The following is a 16,233-nucleotide window of genomic DNA, read 5'->3' as shown; positions in this document are numbered from 1 at the left end:
CACGGTGTCAACCGCTGTCAGGGCCACACGTCCGCTCCTGCCTGGAAGTGTTTATAAGGAATCCTGGATCAGGCTTTTCAAAGCCTCTGCTGTTTGCTATACCAAGCCTCGGAGACCAAGCCCCGAATGTTCTCCGCCATATGTCACCCATAGTACTTAGGCCTTGGTTGACCTCCTCGAGGTTTCCAACATTGGCCGGGAGCCTGGCCTGGTCGTTTCCTTACCACCGAGAAGGCCAGGACCCTGCACACCCGATACGAGGCCGGTTTTCCTAGGAGGGCTCTGTGGCTACAAACCTGGTTCCACAGGTTCAAGCGGCTCGTCATATCTGACTCAGTGAGTGTCGTTCTCTAATATGACGTTCTAGGTAAGGACTTGGTCGCCCGACCATATCCTGTGGCTCGGTGCTAACAGCCTATGAGATAAATATATTGGCATTAAAATTAAGGGGATTCAGGGGATCCCTGGGTGGCGCAGCGGTTTGGCGCCTGCCTTTGGCCCAGGGCGCGATCCTGGAGACCCGGGATCGAATCCCACGTCGGGCTCCCGGTGCATGGAGCCTGCTTCTCCCTCTGCCTGTGTCTCTGCCTCTCTCTCTCTCTCTGTGACTATCATAAATGAATAAAAATTTAAAAAAAAATTTAAATTAAGGGGATTCAGTATTACTTTCTGAATTCTGGAGGAATCGTTGAAAACTGGGCATCATTTTTAAATGTTTCTTTTGAGCTTATAAAAGCAGAGTTTACAAGATTGTAGGTTAGAGAGAGGATAAAAAGTAGGAGAAAAGGCACCTCCCATATCCAGAAAACAGAACATTAAAACATCAACATTATAAATCGTAAAATAAAATTTTAAAAAATCTAATAAAACAACGTCATCAGTATTCCCAAATAACTACGGTGAAATGTCCCTCCTTGGCGCATCCAGGCCTGTGTATTAATTCTTGTTCTGCTGATTCTTGGTTTTAGCGATCTGCGTTCACGAAGCCATCCGCATCCAGACTAAAAAGAATCCAGAAATCCAGGGAAATCTTGACTCAGTCCACACGCACAGCTTGAAACTACCTAAGCAATGTCATTTCTGTAGCCTTTGCCGGAGTGTCTATCCTTTGAAAGATACTTGGTACAGTTAAGTCCTTTTCCTTGCGACTCTGAGGTTGTCCTCTCTGGCCTGTAGCTTATAGCAGAGCCCTCAGGCAAGCATCAGAGCGCAACAGAAATCGTCTATAGATTATAAAGACTTCAGTGGTCAGGTTTTTTTTTACTGTGACAAATAGTGATCATAATGAAGGAGAACAAAATTCTCTATGGAGACAGCCTGTGTGACGGTGTCCTGAGAGCTCTGATCAGTAGTCCCCTGGAGGGGAAAGCATAGTATAGACAATGAGAGCTCTGATAAACCCCCAGGGTCGTCCCACAAAATATGCAACCTCAAAAATACTTACTTTAATAAAATTTTATCTATACCGACTTGACCTAGGGAAGGCCGAGCATGTCTTCTGATGACTGTTCCCATGAAACTCGTGAAATAGCAACACAGCAAACAAATACAGCTATTTCTAGCATCTCTCTTTTCACAGGGCAGAGGAGTACGTGTTTACAATTCCCAAGGATCCCTCTAGGAAATCTCAGAGGTAGTTGGAGGTGTAAGAAGTATCCTGATTTCTTAATTTTGTTTTTTCGAGATATAGGGTACGGCCTAGGAAGGCAGAATCAAAGAGTTGTCAAAGGTGGTGTGGGGACTTGAGCCGAGTCAACATAAAGCTCTGAAAGTAATGTGGTGACACACAGAATCTGTGCGAGCGAGGCAGACTTTATGGAAGGAGAAGAGCACCCTTTTGCAGCGTAGTCAAAGGCGTTAATCCGTAAGGCAAGGAAGCGAGCCATCAAAGCCGAGGGAACTGTGCCCAGATTTTAATGCATTTTATAGCCCCTTTTCCAGACTCGAGTGTCATAAACCAAAGCAAATAAAATTCACTTTCCAAGTCTTGTCCTTCATTTTTCTCTCCTATTCTAGAACAAATTTCTACTTGACTCCAGAACTGCCTTTCTCATCCATAGTCTCTCAAAATCGTACAATGGAGTTTTCCGGAGGCTGTGTGACGAGTGGTGTCAGAACAAATGCAGAAAGAGAGGAGTATCTGCCTCTCGTCTGTTAAGCCAGACATTAGAAAGACTTGCAGAAATGTTAATGTCATTTTTGTCATCAGAATTTGTCACTTTGGGAAATACAGTTAATTTCCACCAAATATACGTCATTTATATTAAGATAGAATGGATTTATCGTTGCAGTTTTCAAATTAATATTTTTTTAAGTTCTCAGATTTGATTTCAAGCACAATAAGTATTAGTAGTTATTTCTTGTTTAAACCAAAGCTCTTCGGTGTCTTTAAATAATTTTTAAGAAGGTAAAGGGGTCCTGAGATGGAAAGGTGTGAGAACCATAGCTTTAAGACAAAACTACCCTGGTTTCTCTTTTAAAAACAAAAGCCTTAAATGCATAGTTGTATCTTGTTTCCATTATTGCCTTTGGCATCGTCTAAACCACCCATTTTAGATACAATTAACCAGAGTAACTAACTTATATTTCATAGAAAAAATTGGGAGGAGGGAGGATGTGGGTAATTGAGAACTGTCTGCCACATACACGCATTTTAGTAGATTGGCAAAGCTCATGACCGCCTAACAACAGAAATCTCCGCTGCAGTCCACACCACGTGCACGTCTCCGTCAGGCAGCAGAAACGAACGTTCACTGGTGTGACTCGGCTGTTACAGCCTCTCTGTAAACGTAGAAGATAGCGGGCGCCGGGGGGCTCGGTGGGGAGCCTCTGCCTCTGGCTCAGGGGGTGACCCCGGGGTCCCGGGATCGAGCCCCGCGTCGGGCTCCCTGCAGGGAGCCTGCTTCTCCCCCTGCCTGTGTCTCTGCCCCTCTCTCTCTCTCTCTCTCTCTCTCTGTGTCTCTCGTGAATAAATAAATAAAATCTTTAAAAAAAATGAATGAATTTATATAAGCACTTGTTTATCTTTAAGCCAAACAGAACAAGTTCTTATAATTTAGAAAGTATTAAAATCTTAAAAAAAAAAGAAGAAGAAATTAAAAAATCAAAAGCAAAGAGCAGGGTGATGTGATTTCCTGAGGCCGTCTGGCGGTAGGCTGGCGCCCCGGACTCGAGAGGGGAAGGCCTTACTGAACTGCAGTCGCGGACACCAAGCTTTCACTGCTTTGGTCGCACAACCCCGGATGCAGGGCAGGAGACTCGAAAGCACACAGGTCACCAGTCTGGGTTGCAAGGGGCTGTGCCCCTTCCCCGTGGGCTCAGAACTCTTCATCGATTTGAGCTCAGGACAGAAAAATTAACAGAGTCACCCAAGAAGCCCTATCCCCTGCTCCCTCGCCCCCTGGGCCGCGTCTGGAACCTTCTGTTGGTGATCCCCAAGGTGTCACACCCTGGAACCCGGCCCTCCGTGGTGGCTGCCGCCCAGGGGGGAATACTTCGTCAGCCGTGTATGAACTAGAAAGAAAAATAAAGCTCAAAATGGGGCTCGGGGGCAGCGGGCGCTGACGGCCTCCGGGGCGGCCCCTAACCCGGCTTTCCCCTGCAGCGACAAGGTCCAGGCCCTGTCCTACGCGCAGCACACGCGGCAGCTCATCTCGTGTGGCGGAGACGGCGGGATCGTGGTGTGGAACATGGACGTGGAGCGGCAGGAGGTAGGCCCCCGGGTCAGACCCAGAGCGCCCGGCCTCCCCTCCCGCGCAGCTCTGCCTTCTCTCGCGGCTAAACCGCGGGGGACGCCTGTCGTGTCCGAGAACACAATAGTCCAGTGTCCAGGGAAATTCCGTTTTCCTCTCACCCCTCACGGGGTGGCAAGTGACGTTCACGAAATAGTGATTTCATAAGGATTTTGGCCGAGACTAAGGGGTTTAGACCGAACCTGTTGCTCCATCACAACCAAAGTTCGGGTCGGAGAGAGGGAACCAGCTGTTTCCAGATGATTATCCCTGGACGTGCCCCGGGGACACGGAACACTCCAGGGTGTTACGTTAGCCGGGGAATGGTGGCGAATGCGTGAGAAACGGTACCTGACGACGTAAGAGCCCTTGGCTTGGTGTCACTAGAAATATCAGAAATAACTACTTTTGTGCCTCTTAGGAGTCACGCTCCAACCGTTCTCCAGAGGTACATGCGTTCCCCGCCGTTTTCAAGGCTACGTTTAACTTCTCCCATAGCATCCTGTTCGCCTGAGTTTTCTTTTCTCGTCTTGAGCGTCGTAACCACGGCTGTTTGCCGAGTATCCCCTTGACGGCGACTTTGAAGTTAACCATGATCTCACTTCCCTAGAATCATGCTGGGAGAACCTTCCCTTTGACGGTCCGTATTCATCCATCTGACGTGTTTCCTCGCAGGATGCAAGAGTTAGAAAAGCAACACTTTAAAAAGACGAAAGCAGTTTCCCAGCTTCTTTCCGTGTCCTCACCCCAATCTCCTTTCAAGAGAGCCGTCGCGTATCCACCGTGTAATGCCTTTCAGACGCCAGTAATTAAATGCTTAAGAAGATTAAGGCCTGACTTGCTCAAACCGTAAATCCGTGGGAGTTCTATTAGTAACTAGTTAAAATGATCATTACTGTTAGGAAGTGGGTGTTGTAGGATTTTGCTTTTGAAAGTATCGCTTGGCCCCCTCGGGATAAAGGCAGGGAAATCGTACAGCGCGTGTTGGCCTCGCCAGCCAGGCCGCGGGCCCGCGGATTCTGCACAACAGCCCGCCGTGGGTGACGCAGTCAGCCCTCGTCTGTCCCGGCGTCTTCCCAGGCGTCTTCCCAGGCCGCCGGACCAGCCCAGGAGCGGGGGCCCCGCCCCGCTCTTCTCCCCTGGTGCCCGCAGCCCCTGCCCCTGATGACAGAGGCCCAAGGGAGGGTAATGACGGGGTTTCCGGAGACGAAGCAGGAGGATGATGGGCAGTACCTTGAGGCGTCTTGCTTAAATTATGCCCGTTGACCTGCAGATACGGGCACTTGCAACTCGTTGGCTATCTAGGATCTTCCTGTGCAGGGGATTCAGTGATCCGCATGGGGTGGAGAGACGGTCGCAGCCGTTTTCTGCAAGTGTCATGTTCTATGAGGCTAATTCCCCTGAGGTGTATGTGCGGGGGGCTCCTGGGTCACGGGAGGTGCAGTGCTCACCCCAGGAGGCCGGAGCCCTGAGAAGAAGCGCTCCCCGTGCCGGTAGACTTTCTGGAGGAAGAAGTACGGGAGAGGACTGTCGAAGCCTGTTGGACCGTGTGAGTGATCGGCTCACGGTTGCTGTGAGCTCCACGTCTGCTGGGTGTGCAGGAGGGGGCGACGGTCGGCGGCGGCTTTCCCAGCGGGGAGGCTGTGGAAGGACGTAGGAGGATTGACGGGCCCTGGCTGTGCTCTGAGCAGGACAGGAAGCACCGCGACCAAGGCAAGGTGAACAGGAGAGCGCCTGTGTGCTGGCGCTCGGGAGCAGCAGGGGCAGCGGGAGCCACGGCGGCCGCGGGCGGCCCGGAGGCTCAACAGGTGTTTGTATCGTTAACGAAATCCATTTTTCCTAAAACTGAATCATTCTGTAGGAGCATATGTAACACGTGCTCGGTGTAGCAGGGTCACAGAGGGCTGCTCGACGGGTAGGAAAGGCGTCGGCCACTCCCAGTGCCGCCACCCCGGGAGCAGCACCTGTCACGTGTTGGCAAAAACCCTTCCCATGGTTTTCTCTGCAAATACACGTGGGCAGGGTTTGTTTTTTAGGTCTTTGTTTTTTGGGGTCTTTTGGGCAAAAATGAGGTCATACTGCATGTGCGGATTTCTTTTTTTTTTCCTCTGGCCCGATCCTTTCCCTTTCCCCTCCTCATAGCCACCCACGGTGATGCCTTTGGTGTATGTCCTGAGCCTGCATGTATCCTTATAAAAGGTGTAGTGTGTGCGCGCGTGTGACAGTTTCTTGTGAATCCTTCTGATTTTCCTGCATCGTGTGTCGAAAAATCACAAGCACAGATACGTCTTTAAGGGATAAAATGTCTTTCCTGAACTCTGTTATTTCGTTAAAGCTGTCCTTAAACCGCTTAGAGCTTGAAAATCACAAAGCAAATCAAGGCTTGCTTCTTGAGGACTCTTTGGTTTTAACAAAATAGACCAAGAATCGGAACCCTTCAGGCGTCACCTCTTTACTCTTCTTTCTTGGGACAAGGTGTCGCCTTAGGTTCCTTTCTGCTTGTAGGTAGGAGAATAGGCTAAGTCCCCCCGTCTGTTCTGCAAGGTCTTCAGAAAGGGACGGAGCCGAGGAAAGCTGTGCTGCTGCCTGTTGAGTCCCGGACAGAGGGGCTGACCTGTGTTTCCACGTTTCTCGGTGTGCGCTCGGGGTCTGTTACTGTGAGCGCCCCGTGGATCCAGTTGGGGTCCCTGGAACTCACTTCTGAGACACCCTGGGGCTGGATATATTTTCCCGGGTTCCTTGGGTCCAGTGACACGTGCAAAGACCGTGCGTCTGCCGCGCGATGACTGTGCAGAGCTGAGCGTGGACCCCGGGGCGCACGGGCAGGAGCGTAGTCTCGGAAGGTTTACAAGGAAGCGCTTTAAGCTTAACTCATCCTTTTAAACCCATGCGACACGGTGAACAGGCGCAGAGTGGGGCGAGGTCCACGAGGCAGGGGCGGAGTCTGCACCTCGCTGGGCCCTGCGGAGAGCGGGAGCGGGTGGGCCTCCCCGTGGGCGCCCGCGGGTGCTACAGCCGCCCAGGCAGCCTTCCGCCGCAGGCAGGAGGTGCGGTTGTAACGCCGATGATGCCATAAGCAGCCGGAGCAAATAGGATCGCACACGCCCCGAGAACACGAGACCAGGTCAGCCTGGCTGTCGGGCCTCTCGCCGTGGGCCCCCGCCCCGCGCCCCTCCCCCCTCCTGGCCCCCTGCCTCTGCTTCTCGGGCCTTTGCGCTTCCGCTTATTTAAGCCATCGATGGCACTGATCCTTCCTGTTTAGCCCTGCCCGATCGGGGGGAGCTCCACGACGGTAGAGATCCTGTTGCCCACGCGCCCCCACCCCCCAGGGCGCAGCACTCGGTCGGCGTTCGGTGACTGACTGAGAAGTCCCGCCTCTGTTCCTTGCGAACACCTGTCGGTCCTTGACCTTCCTCGGCATCGATGGCTCCGTGTCCCGCCGCTTCTCAGTGTGGCCTGTCGTGTGCTTCACCCCACCAGACCCCGGAGTGGCTGGACAGTGATTCCTGCCAGAAGTGTGACCAGCCTTTCTTCTGGAACTTCAAGCAAATGTGGGACAGTAAGAAGATTGGCCTGAGACAGGTGGGTGATAGGGATCCGTCGTCAAGGTGGGACAGAGTGGGACCAGCCCGCCTGCGGGCGTGGAAGAGCCGCGCGCCTCCGGAGTGGGGCCGGGGTCCGTTGCTGCCCGGGTCGCCCTGCGGCAGCACGACCCTCCTCCCCCCGTCTGCACCGCGGCTCGTTCCTCCTGGAGTCGGTGTCTGGAGGGACTTGTTCCAAGGGCTTAAGGGTTAGGGTTTTAGGATTCTAGCGGCATCTCCGGAAATACCCCTTCCATCGGAGGGGCCTGCTCAGTTCACGGCGCTAGCGGACCATGAGATTAGAGGAGCCGTGTTTATTTCCTCTGATGACTTCACTTCCCCTCCTGCCATCTCCGTGTCGGGCGCTTAGACGTACTGTAGCGATACAGCATTTCCGTCTGATCCTGGTTGGGTTTGGTCCTCCCCAAGGAGATCAGCGCTAGTCCCTTGCGTGAGCGTGGCCAAGCAGCAGGCCGCAGATTGAAGGGGTTCCCTTCACGCTCCCTCGTCCGGCGGCGTCTTCCCCGGGGGCGGCCCTTCCTCACTACGCCCAGCTCCCAGATAACCTGACCAGGGCGGCCCTCTAGGGTTCACGGGAGCGATAGCTGGGAAGGACCTGGAGTGGGCAGTGGGGGCCGGGGTGGGGAGGCGGGGGTGGGGGGCCGCGGTGACACAAGCAGAGGTGTCCCAGCAGCTCTGCATTTGCACAGAGAGCCCCAGGGGACACCTGTGTTCCCTCGGTCTCCCGGCGCCCTTCGTCTGACCTGCCCTGAATGCCGCCCAGCACGCCCGGAGCCACAGCAGGCCTGTGCTCTCTCCCTGCAGCACCACTGCCGCAAGTGTGGGAAGGCCGTCTGCGGCAAGTGCAGCTCCAAGCGCTCCTCTATCCCCCTGATGGGCTTCGAGTTCGAAGTGCGGGTCTGCGACAGCTGCCACGAGGCCATCACCGACGAGGAGTGAGTGCCGGCGGCGCCACGTCAGGGTTGGGGGGGATGTGGTCGGGAGGCCGCACTCAGCAGCGCCCCAGTTCCTCTGGTTTCAAATACACCGTGCGGGTGGCAAGGCCTGCTTTCTGCCAAGAGGTAGGTGTCCTCTCGTGCGACAGGGAAGCAGAGCCCGCAGGGAGGATTCCTGTGCTCTGGGCTCTTCTCCACCGCGGGGGACGTGCACTGCAAACCCTCCCGTCCCTTCATTCCCTTGAGGGTTGCTCGGGACTGCAGGAACCCGGGCTGCACTTTCCAGCCCAAGTTCATATTTTTTTTTTAAGATTTTATTTCCATATTTATTAGAGAGAGAGAGCGCGCGCGTGCACGTGTCCAAGCAGGGAGGGGAGCAGCAGGCAGAGGCAGAGGGAGAAGCAGGCTCCCCACCGAGCAGGGGGCCCAATGTGGGGCTCCATCCCAGGACCCGGGGTCACGACCTGAGCCGAAGGCCGACGCTCAACCGCGGAGCCCCCCGGGCGCCCCCACCAAGCTGGTATTCTTACGGGGCTAAGTCAGCCCACGGGCTCCACAGGCTGCATTTCTCAGGAGGAGCTAAGCCACTTTCCCCAGGAGCCCAGTACTTCCAGCTGCTCCGTCGTCTTGTGGTCTTGCCGATGACCTACGACCTCAGCTGGCCGCGCGGCCCGGGCCCTGGGGCGCGTGTGGAGGGGTGCGTCTGCGTGACCCCCTCAATGCCGCGAATGGCCGACTGCCCCAAACGTAAGCAGAGCACTCTGCAGCAAGTTCCCCTTTTAACGAACGACGGCAGGATCTCCCAGGAAGCTCGTCCGCCCGATTCTGTGAAGATCTGCTAAGGAAAAGCTTGCAGGCTCCCCCACCTCGTGTATCGTAGAAGCGTTTCAAGTGCGAGGTGGGGGTCTTGGAACAGCGTGTAAGTAGGAATGTAGTTAAGATGCACCACAGGAAGTCAGCGTTTAAAGGAAAGTCCTGGCAACTAATAAGCCAAATCATTCTCTTAACGGATAACCCTAATTTATGTGTTTTTTCATTCTTACTTACCCAGAGCAAATATAAATCAAGATGCCCTTGCACAGCAAGCATTTATGTTCATTGATTATTTTCCGCTCATCATATGTGTTGAAATTAATAAGAAAGTTCTTTTCATTAGATTAGAGAGCTTGCAAGAGACTTGTGAGATATTCTAAATTAATTATTCATGTTACAGATAAAGACACAGACCCAGAGAGCTAAGCAACTGCACGTTAAGCCCAAATCTTGAATTCTAAGTGTTTTAAAGTGATCGTCTTAGGATCCTGAAGATCTGTTCTGCAGACCTAGCCCCGGGCCACCCCTGGCTTCGGAGAGCCCCTGCAGAGGGGCCTGATGGCGGACCCGCCGCCTCCTCCCCCGGGGCCCCGTCTCTTCTGGTCCCCGGCATCGCCTCCTGACCACCAGGCAGGTGGTGGGCCACAAGCCCTCTCACCAAAAAAAAAAAAAAATGCATCGATTTAAAAATACTGATGTTTGCTTATGGGCTGTTTGACTCGTTCAAGTGTTGGAATGCCCTGGAAAGAGTAAGCCTGCAGCTGCCCCAGGGAGATGAGGAGAAGGCACGGGCCGCTCGTCAGCGGGGAGGTGACAGTATCTGAGGCTTCGTAACAGCTGTGCTCTTGGGTTTTTTTTTTTTTTTTTTTTTAAATAGGCACAGGTCGCTGTTCTCCCAGCGGGTCCTTCTGAGCCTTGGCAAAAGCACGGAGGTGTTTGTTTTAGGACTCGTCAAAGGCAGAGTTGGAGGTTTTCGTAGACTCCTATCAGGGCAGCTAGTGGTCCCAAGACTTGGGGGAGCGTCGTCATCTCTTTCCCATTCCGGAGAAGACAGGAATCCTTTTCACTTTTTAAAACAAAAAGGGGCTCCTGGGTGGCTCCGTCGGTTAAGGGTCCAGCTCCTGGTTTCGGCTCAGGCTGTGACCTCAGGGTGGTGGGAGTCCAGGGTCCAGGCTCCAGGGTCAGCGTAGAGTCCGCTTGATTCTCCCCCACCCCCGTCTGCACGAGCGCCCTCGGTCCCACGTGCTTTCTCGCTCTCTCCCTCTCCCACTCTCTCCCCCCCCCACCCCCCCCACACCCCCCCCCCGCCCCCGCTCTCCTGCACTCTCTGTTTCTCCTACTCTCTCCCTCTTGTCTCCCCCCCCCCTCTCTCTCTCTGAGATACGTAAGTCCTGGAGCCCTTGTGGGGTGGGTGCGGGGGGAGGGAGGGAGGGAGGCCACCACCTCCGACACTGTCTTCTCTCCTTCCTGTGCGGCCCCTCGTCACTCGACGGCCTTGTTCCCGCAGACGCGCGCCCACGGCCACCTTCCACGACAGTAAGCATAACATCGTGCACGTGCACTTCGATCCCACCCGAGGATGGTTGCTGACTTCTGGAACCGACAAGGTTATCAAGGTACGTCCCTGGGTCTTGCAGCCTCGGCTCCATGAAGTGTGCAGGGCCGCAGCGTCATGAGGCCCGTGCACAGGGAGCACACCGAGGGCACACGCCTCCTGGCCAGGGACATGCCATCTCCTGAGACACACGCGGGCTTCCCGGTGCCTAACGTGGGTCACGCGTGGAACAGACAAGTGGGTAGAGGCTGGGATGGGGGAGAGGCCGGGATGGGGTAGAGGCAGGGATAGGGGTAGAGGCCGGGATGGAGGGAGAGGCCAGGATGAAAGGAGAGGCTGGGATAGGGTAGAGGCAGGGATGGGGTAGAAGCTGGGATGGAGGAGAGGCCGGGATGGGGTAGAGGCAGGGATGGGGGTAGAGGCCGGGATGGAGAGAGAAGCCAGGATAGGTAGAGGCTGGAAGGGGAGAGGCCGGGATGGGGTAGAGGCAGGGATGGGGTAGAGGCAGGGATGGAGGGAGAGGCCGGGATGGGTTAGAGGCCGGGATGGAGGAGAGGCTGGGATGGAGGGAGAGGCTGGGATAGGGTAGAGGCTGGGATGGAGGAGAGGCTGGGATGGCCACAAGAGCTGGGCCGCAGGAAGGAAGCGGCTCGGTGTGGAGAGGACTGGCAGGGGCGAGTACCAGCTGGTGTCTGCCGGGTGAGGGCGCTGGCCCAGAGGCGCGGAGCCGGCCGCGGGGATGCGGTGCCGCCGCAGGGCCAGGACAGGAGGCCCTTCCGGGAGCAGCAGCAGGCGCGGCGGTTGAACCCGGAGGCCGCCGTGACCTCCAGCAAGTGCAGCGTAAACCCTGGGAGCCTCGGCTCCTCTGTTTTTGAAAATAGGAGCCGTGGGGAGACTGGGTGAGAGGATGGGGCGGCCGCGCTGTGGGAGAAGCTGTCCCCAGCGCCGAGTCGCCGCTCATGCCCGCCTGTCTCTCCGCAGCTGTGGGACATGACCCCCGTCGTGTCGTGACGGCCCCGCAGGCGTCCGAAGGCCGAGCTTACTCTACAGCCGTCGCCGGAATCCGCACCTTCCCGGAGCTGCGAGTGGACGCGGAGGCGCGCGGAGCCGCGGCCTGGTGGGCGCGTGTGCATGGCCCCGGCGACGGGCCTCCACAGCCTGTCCCCACAATAAGACGGAAGATAGTTTTTGGCAAATTTGTGTGCGTCCCGGCTCTGCTGCCTTGTTGCGAGCATCTGAGAACCGCGTGGGCTGAGCGCGGCCCGTCTCCCTCCCCTCGGCTGTGGTGAGGGAGCCTCCCGCCTCCGCCCGCCCAGCTCTGTGGGCCGCGTCCCCCCCCCCCGCGCCCTCACCTGCGGTCACCCGCGTGCTGCTGTCCACTCTCTCCCCAGCGTGTCCTCAGCTTCCACACACGCCTCCTGCGCCGCGGGGTGCGGGGGCCCCTGGTGGGGGTTTCCACTGACCCCCTGAATCACCCGGAGCGATCCCCTTGGGCGCCCGCCTCGGCCTCCGCCTTTGCCCCCCCACCTCGCGGGAGCACGTGGCCACCTCGGAGCCCCAGCTCTGGGGCCTGGGTCGTTGTCACCCGGTTGGAGGCTCCCAGCCTCGTTCACGGGCTCTTCCCCGCGCGCCGCACTCCCAACACGTGCGGCAAAGCAAGAACCCAAACCCCAGGGCCCCCCGGAAGAAGCGCCTGTAAGCCATGTCCCCCGCGACAGCCCCTCGAACGTGCTCCCTACCCGGGCCGCGCCCTGCCATGCCCCGCGCCGTCCCTGAACCTGGAGATCTAAACCTCGTCCTTCGTGTGCTTTAGCAGAGCGCGTGGCAACGCTTTCCTACTACACCGGTGTGATCCGAGACGTGAAAGGTGCCGAGTCCGACGGCTCCGACTCCTCTGGTTGGGGATTATCATTATTTTTTTAAAGAGGGCTTTAAAAAATGACCCCAAAGAATTCTAATTTTAAGGAAATCCAACCAAACTTGATCCAGTGAAACGCGTGTGCGTAGTGGACCCACCTCGGGATGTTGAGGTCCGTTTTAGAAACGTCGTTTCCACCTGGAGAGAGACTTGGTCAGCTGCGGCGTGTGCCGTGAGCCCTGGACACGTCGCACCTGTCGGGGCCGTCGGGGTCACGGAGTCCTTGAGCCTCCCCGGGCTGAATAAAGGCCAGTCACTTGCCCTTCACTGTCCAAGCGTCCACGTCATCTGTTCCCTTCGATTTTGACAGTTTCTTGGTGTCGGAAATGCTCCCTGTTTCTTTTCTTTTCTTTCTTTTTTTTTTTTCGAAAGCCGTTTTCCCCCTCGTGGTTAGTAAGCCCCTTCCTTTCCAACCTGGGAGGAGCCCTGCGCGCCGTGCCAGGCCGGGGCACCTCCGGGACCCTGAGCGGCACCCCCGGGCCGCGTGGCCACAGCGCTGGGGAGCAGGCCCCGGCCGCAGCCGCTCGCGGGAGCACACTGGAAGCTCGTACACGCGCGTACACACGCACGGAAGCTGTCCCCACGAGCCGCCTCGCCGGGCCTCCCGCGCCCCTGCGGCCCGAGTCAGAGCCGTTAGGACTGACCCGAGCCTTCCCTGCGCGGCGGTGAGAGCTCCGCGAGGGAGTGAAACGTAAAACACTCCAATAGCCTGGACTCCGAGCCGCTCGCCAAGCCGTCCGTCGTGGGGAACCACGTGCTGAGTCAGAAACGAGTGGGGCTCTCCGTCCCCGGGTGGTGGAGGGGGTCTGTGTGCGGAGAGGGGGACGGCAGGGCAGCCGCACGTCGGTGCCCAGCGAGCCTGCCCTGGACCCCAGGTGGGCGCAGGGGAGCTCAGGGCGCGCCGGGTCCACCGTGGGCGCCCTGGGCCGCCACCCTGCGCCCCGCTGCAGCGCCCGCCCGCCAGCACGGCTGTGCCGCAGCCCGCAGAGCCCCTCAGGGTCGGAGCCACCGGACGCCCCATCGGGGAGGGGAGCCGCGGCCAAACCCCCGGGTGCCTCTTAGTGTCCACGGCCCCGGCCCCTTCTCCGTCCCCATCCCTGCGGGTGCTCGGATTCCTGAAGGACGACACGCGAGCCAGCCGTGCCCCGTCCTACGGTGAACCCGGAGCTGGACGACGGGCGTCCCCACCGTGTCTGTGACTCATGGGGCCGGAGCGCGGGTGGCGGGGTCTTCGCGCGTGTTCGGGGTGGGCTTCGCGCCCCCGGAGTGGCAGCGCCCCGCACCCGGCCTTCCCCCGCCCACGTTGGCTGCCATCGCCCACGTGCCCCGTTGGAATCGCACCTCGCGGGGATTCTGCTCGGCTACTTCGCTTCTGACAGGTCGCGGCGAAGCGGCAAAACGGCACCTGCCGCGCCCACGCTCGTTCTTCCTTGGTTTGCCTTTCCCTGGTTCGCTCGCACGTCAGTGGTCTTGATCTCACTAGGGTGTGTGGCCTGGGGTGAAGCCAGCGCCTGCCAGAGCAGCCTCGGCGTCCTACGCCGCCGGCAGACGTCCCTGGAAGAGCCGATGCGCACGCGGGTGGGGAAACGGGCCACCCTCGGGCGCAGCCCACCTGCTGGGCGCCCGCCACGGGCCCGCGTGGATCTGGGCTGGGCAGAGGCCCCCGGGTGGGGGCACGGGTCATGTTGGCACCAGGGGTCCATGCAGGGACAGGAGTGTGCCCAGGGCCTCCTCGGGAGCCCTGCACGCGGGGCCCATCCCCGAGCAGGAAAGAGCTGGGAGCCGAGGGTTGGGGGTGTCGCGGGGGCGAGTCCAGCAGGGGAGTGACGAGGTGCACAGAGGACACGGGGTGGGGCTGCTGTCACCACGGGGCGGGCGTGACCTGGGGGGGCAGCTCCCCGTGGGCCGCGAGGGGGCCGCTGGTGGAGAGTCAGGCCTCCTGCAGCCGCCGCGGCTGGGCCGGTACCTGGGGTTGGTTGTCTCCCCTTTGGGGACACCCTGTGCTCCTCGGAAGATGACCCGCGGCAGCTACGTGTGGAGCTCCCTGGAGGCACAGCCCCTCCCCGGCCGTGTCGGGGTGCAGGCCGCTGTGTGGACCTGGCCGGAGCACTCAGATCCCGGCCTCACGCCACCGTGTCACTGCGCCCCACCCCCACTCCTCCCGGCAGGTGCTGCCTCCTCTGCTCAGAGGCCTGCAAAGTGCTGGGCAGCCCCCCGCGACCCAGCCCTGCCCTGCGGGGCATCCAGCACCCCCCATGACCCGGCCCTGCCCCGCGGGGCATCCAGCACCCCCCATGACCCGGCCCTGCCCCGCGGGGCATCCAGCACCCCCCATGACCCAGCCCTGCCCCGCGGGGCATCCAGCACCCCCCATGACCCGGCCCTGCCCCGCGGGGCATCCAGCACCCCCCATGACCCGGCCCTGCCCCGCGGGGCATCCAGCACCCCCCATGACCCAGCCCTGCCCCGCGGGGCATCCAGCACCCCCCCCCCGGGCCGGGCACAGTCTAGGCCCCACCGTTTTCTCCCCGAGCCGTGTCCCCTGAGCGCCCAGGTACCGGATGCCTGTGCCCTGCTTCGGGGACACCCACGTTGGGCTCCACTCCACACCCGGGAACCACGTACAGAGCAGCCCTCGGGCGTCTGAGTTTGTCACCTTCCCCTCCCTCCCTCGGGGGCTCCACCGAGCGGCCTTTAGGTCCAACGACGCACAAAAGCAGTCGCTAAATGCAGAGGCGGCGGGAAGCGGACGGGGTCCCTCCCTTGGGTTTCTGGGGGGCGGGGGCGCAGCCGAGCAGGGCCTGGCCGGGTGCTCGCCCTGTGCTTTTAAGATTGTGCTCATTATTTAAAAAAATAAATTAAAAATAAAAATAAAAACGATAGTGTTCATTAGAGGGAGGCAGGCTCCCCACCGAGCAGGGACCCCGACCACCCCAAGAGCCGGGACCACGGCGGAGCCCCAGGCACCCCGATGACGCCCCGGGGCCCCTTCCAGCCCAGCGCGGGCTGCAGTCGTGCCCGAGGCCCCGGGGAGGAAGCGCGGGGCTGCCGCTGGCAGCCGGGTCACACGCGGCATCTGCCCCTGGCCTTAGTCTCCCCTGGTGCTCAGGGCACCGAGGGGTGAGCGGTGGTACCGAGGGCAGCGCGTCCTGCCCACACGTTTCCCGGTGGACGCAACGGCAGCCTTGGGTCAGCAGCGTCCCCGCGTGCTTCGCGGCCGAGCACGTGTGTCGCTGCCCCTGCGGCCGCCGAGTGTGTTCGACGCCAGTGCCGTGCTTTTCACGTGACTGTTTTCATCATTTTGCAAAAGAAAATGTTTATATGCAGAGTACAGAGCTGTCAGGACCTGCCCCCAGGAGGTGCTGGCCCTGCGGTCGCCTGCCTCCCGGTGCCCGGCCCCGCAGCTGCGGCGCGCGTGTTGCTGTGCCGTCTCCTCCTCCGCGCCTGAGGCTCCCCGAGGGTCGGGTGCAGGAGGCCTCGGGCCCCGAGCTGGGACGTCTCCCAGGCCAGGGCGCCGCAGAGGCCACCGCGCGGCCAGCTCCCCGCCAGCAGGGCCCACCCGCCGGACCCCGCAGACTCCTGGCTGCCGACGTGAGGTCCCAGCAGGAATGTGCCACCACGCTAAGGCGTCCGGTTCCACGTCCACAGGCCGCTGGGTGTCCCGTGCCCTTGAGCTCTG

General features: G+C 58.9%; 1 protein-coding gene across 1 annotated transcript in view; it reads left to right on the top strand.

The window, feature by feature from the left end:
- Nucleotides 1–12,821, top strand: part of WDFY2 (WD repeat and FYVE domain containing 2) — a 165,103-nt gene extending 152,282 nt beyond the window's left edge. The window contains exons 8-12 of the mRNA XM_055335960.1: nucleotides 3,605–3,710; nucleotides 7,212–7,313; nucleotides 8,138–8,268; nucleotides 10,589–10,697; nucleotides 11,618–12,821. Of these exons, the coding sequence (XP_055191935.1) occupies nucleotides 3,605–3,710; nucleotides 7,212–7,313; nucleotides 8,138–8,268; nucleotides 10,589–10,697; nucleotides 11,618–11,647 (478 nt within the window). The 3' untranslated portion in view covers nucleotides 11,648–12,821. The remainder of the gene's footprint in view (nucleotides 1–3,604; nucleotides 3,711–7,211; nucleotides 7,314–8,137; nucleotides 8,269–10,588; nucleotides 10,698–11,617) is intronic.
- Nucleotides 12,822–16,233: the final 3,412 nt, after the last annotated feature.

The sequence above is a fragment of the Nyctereutes procyonoides genome, unplaced genomic scaffold, assembly GCF_905146905.1.
Source record: "Nyctereutes procyonoides isolate TBG_1078 unplaced genomic scaffold, NYPRO_anot_genome, whole genome shotgun sequence".
NCBI lineage: Eukaryota > Metazoa > Chordata > Mammalia > Carnivora > Canidae > Nyctereutes > Nyctereutes procyonoides.
Note: the sequence above shows the minus strand (reverse complement) of the source record. Positions and strands in the feature narration are given on the sequence as shown.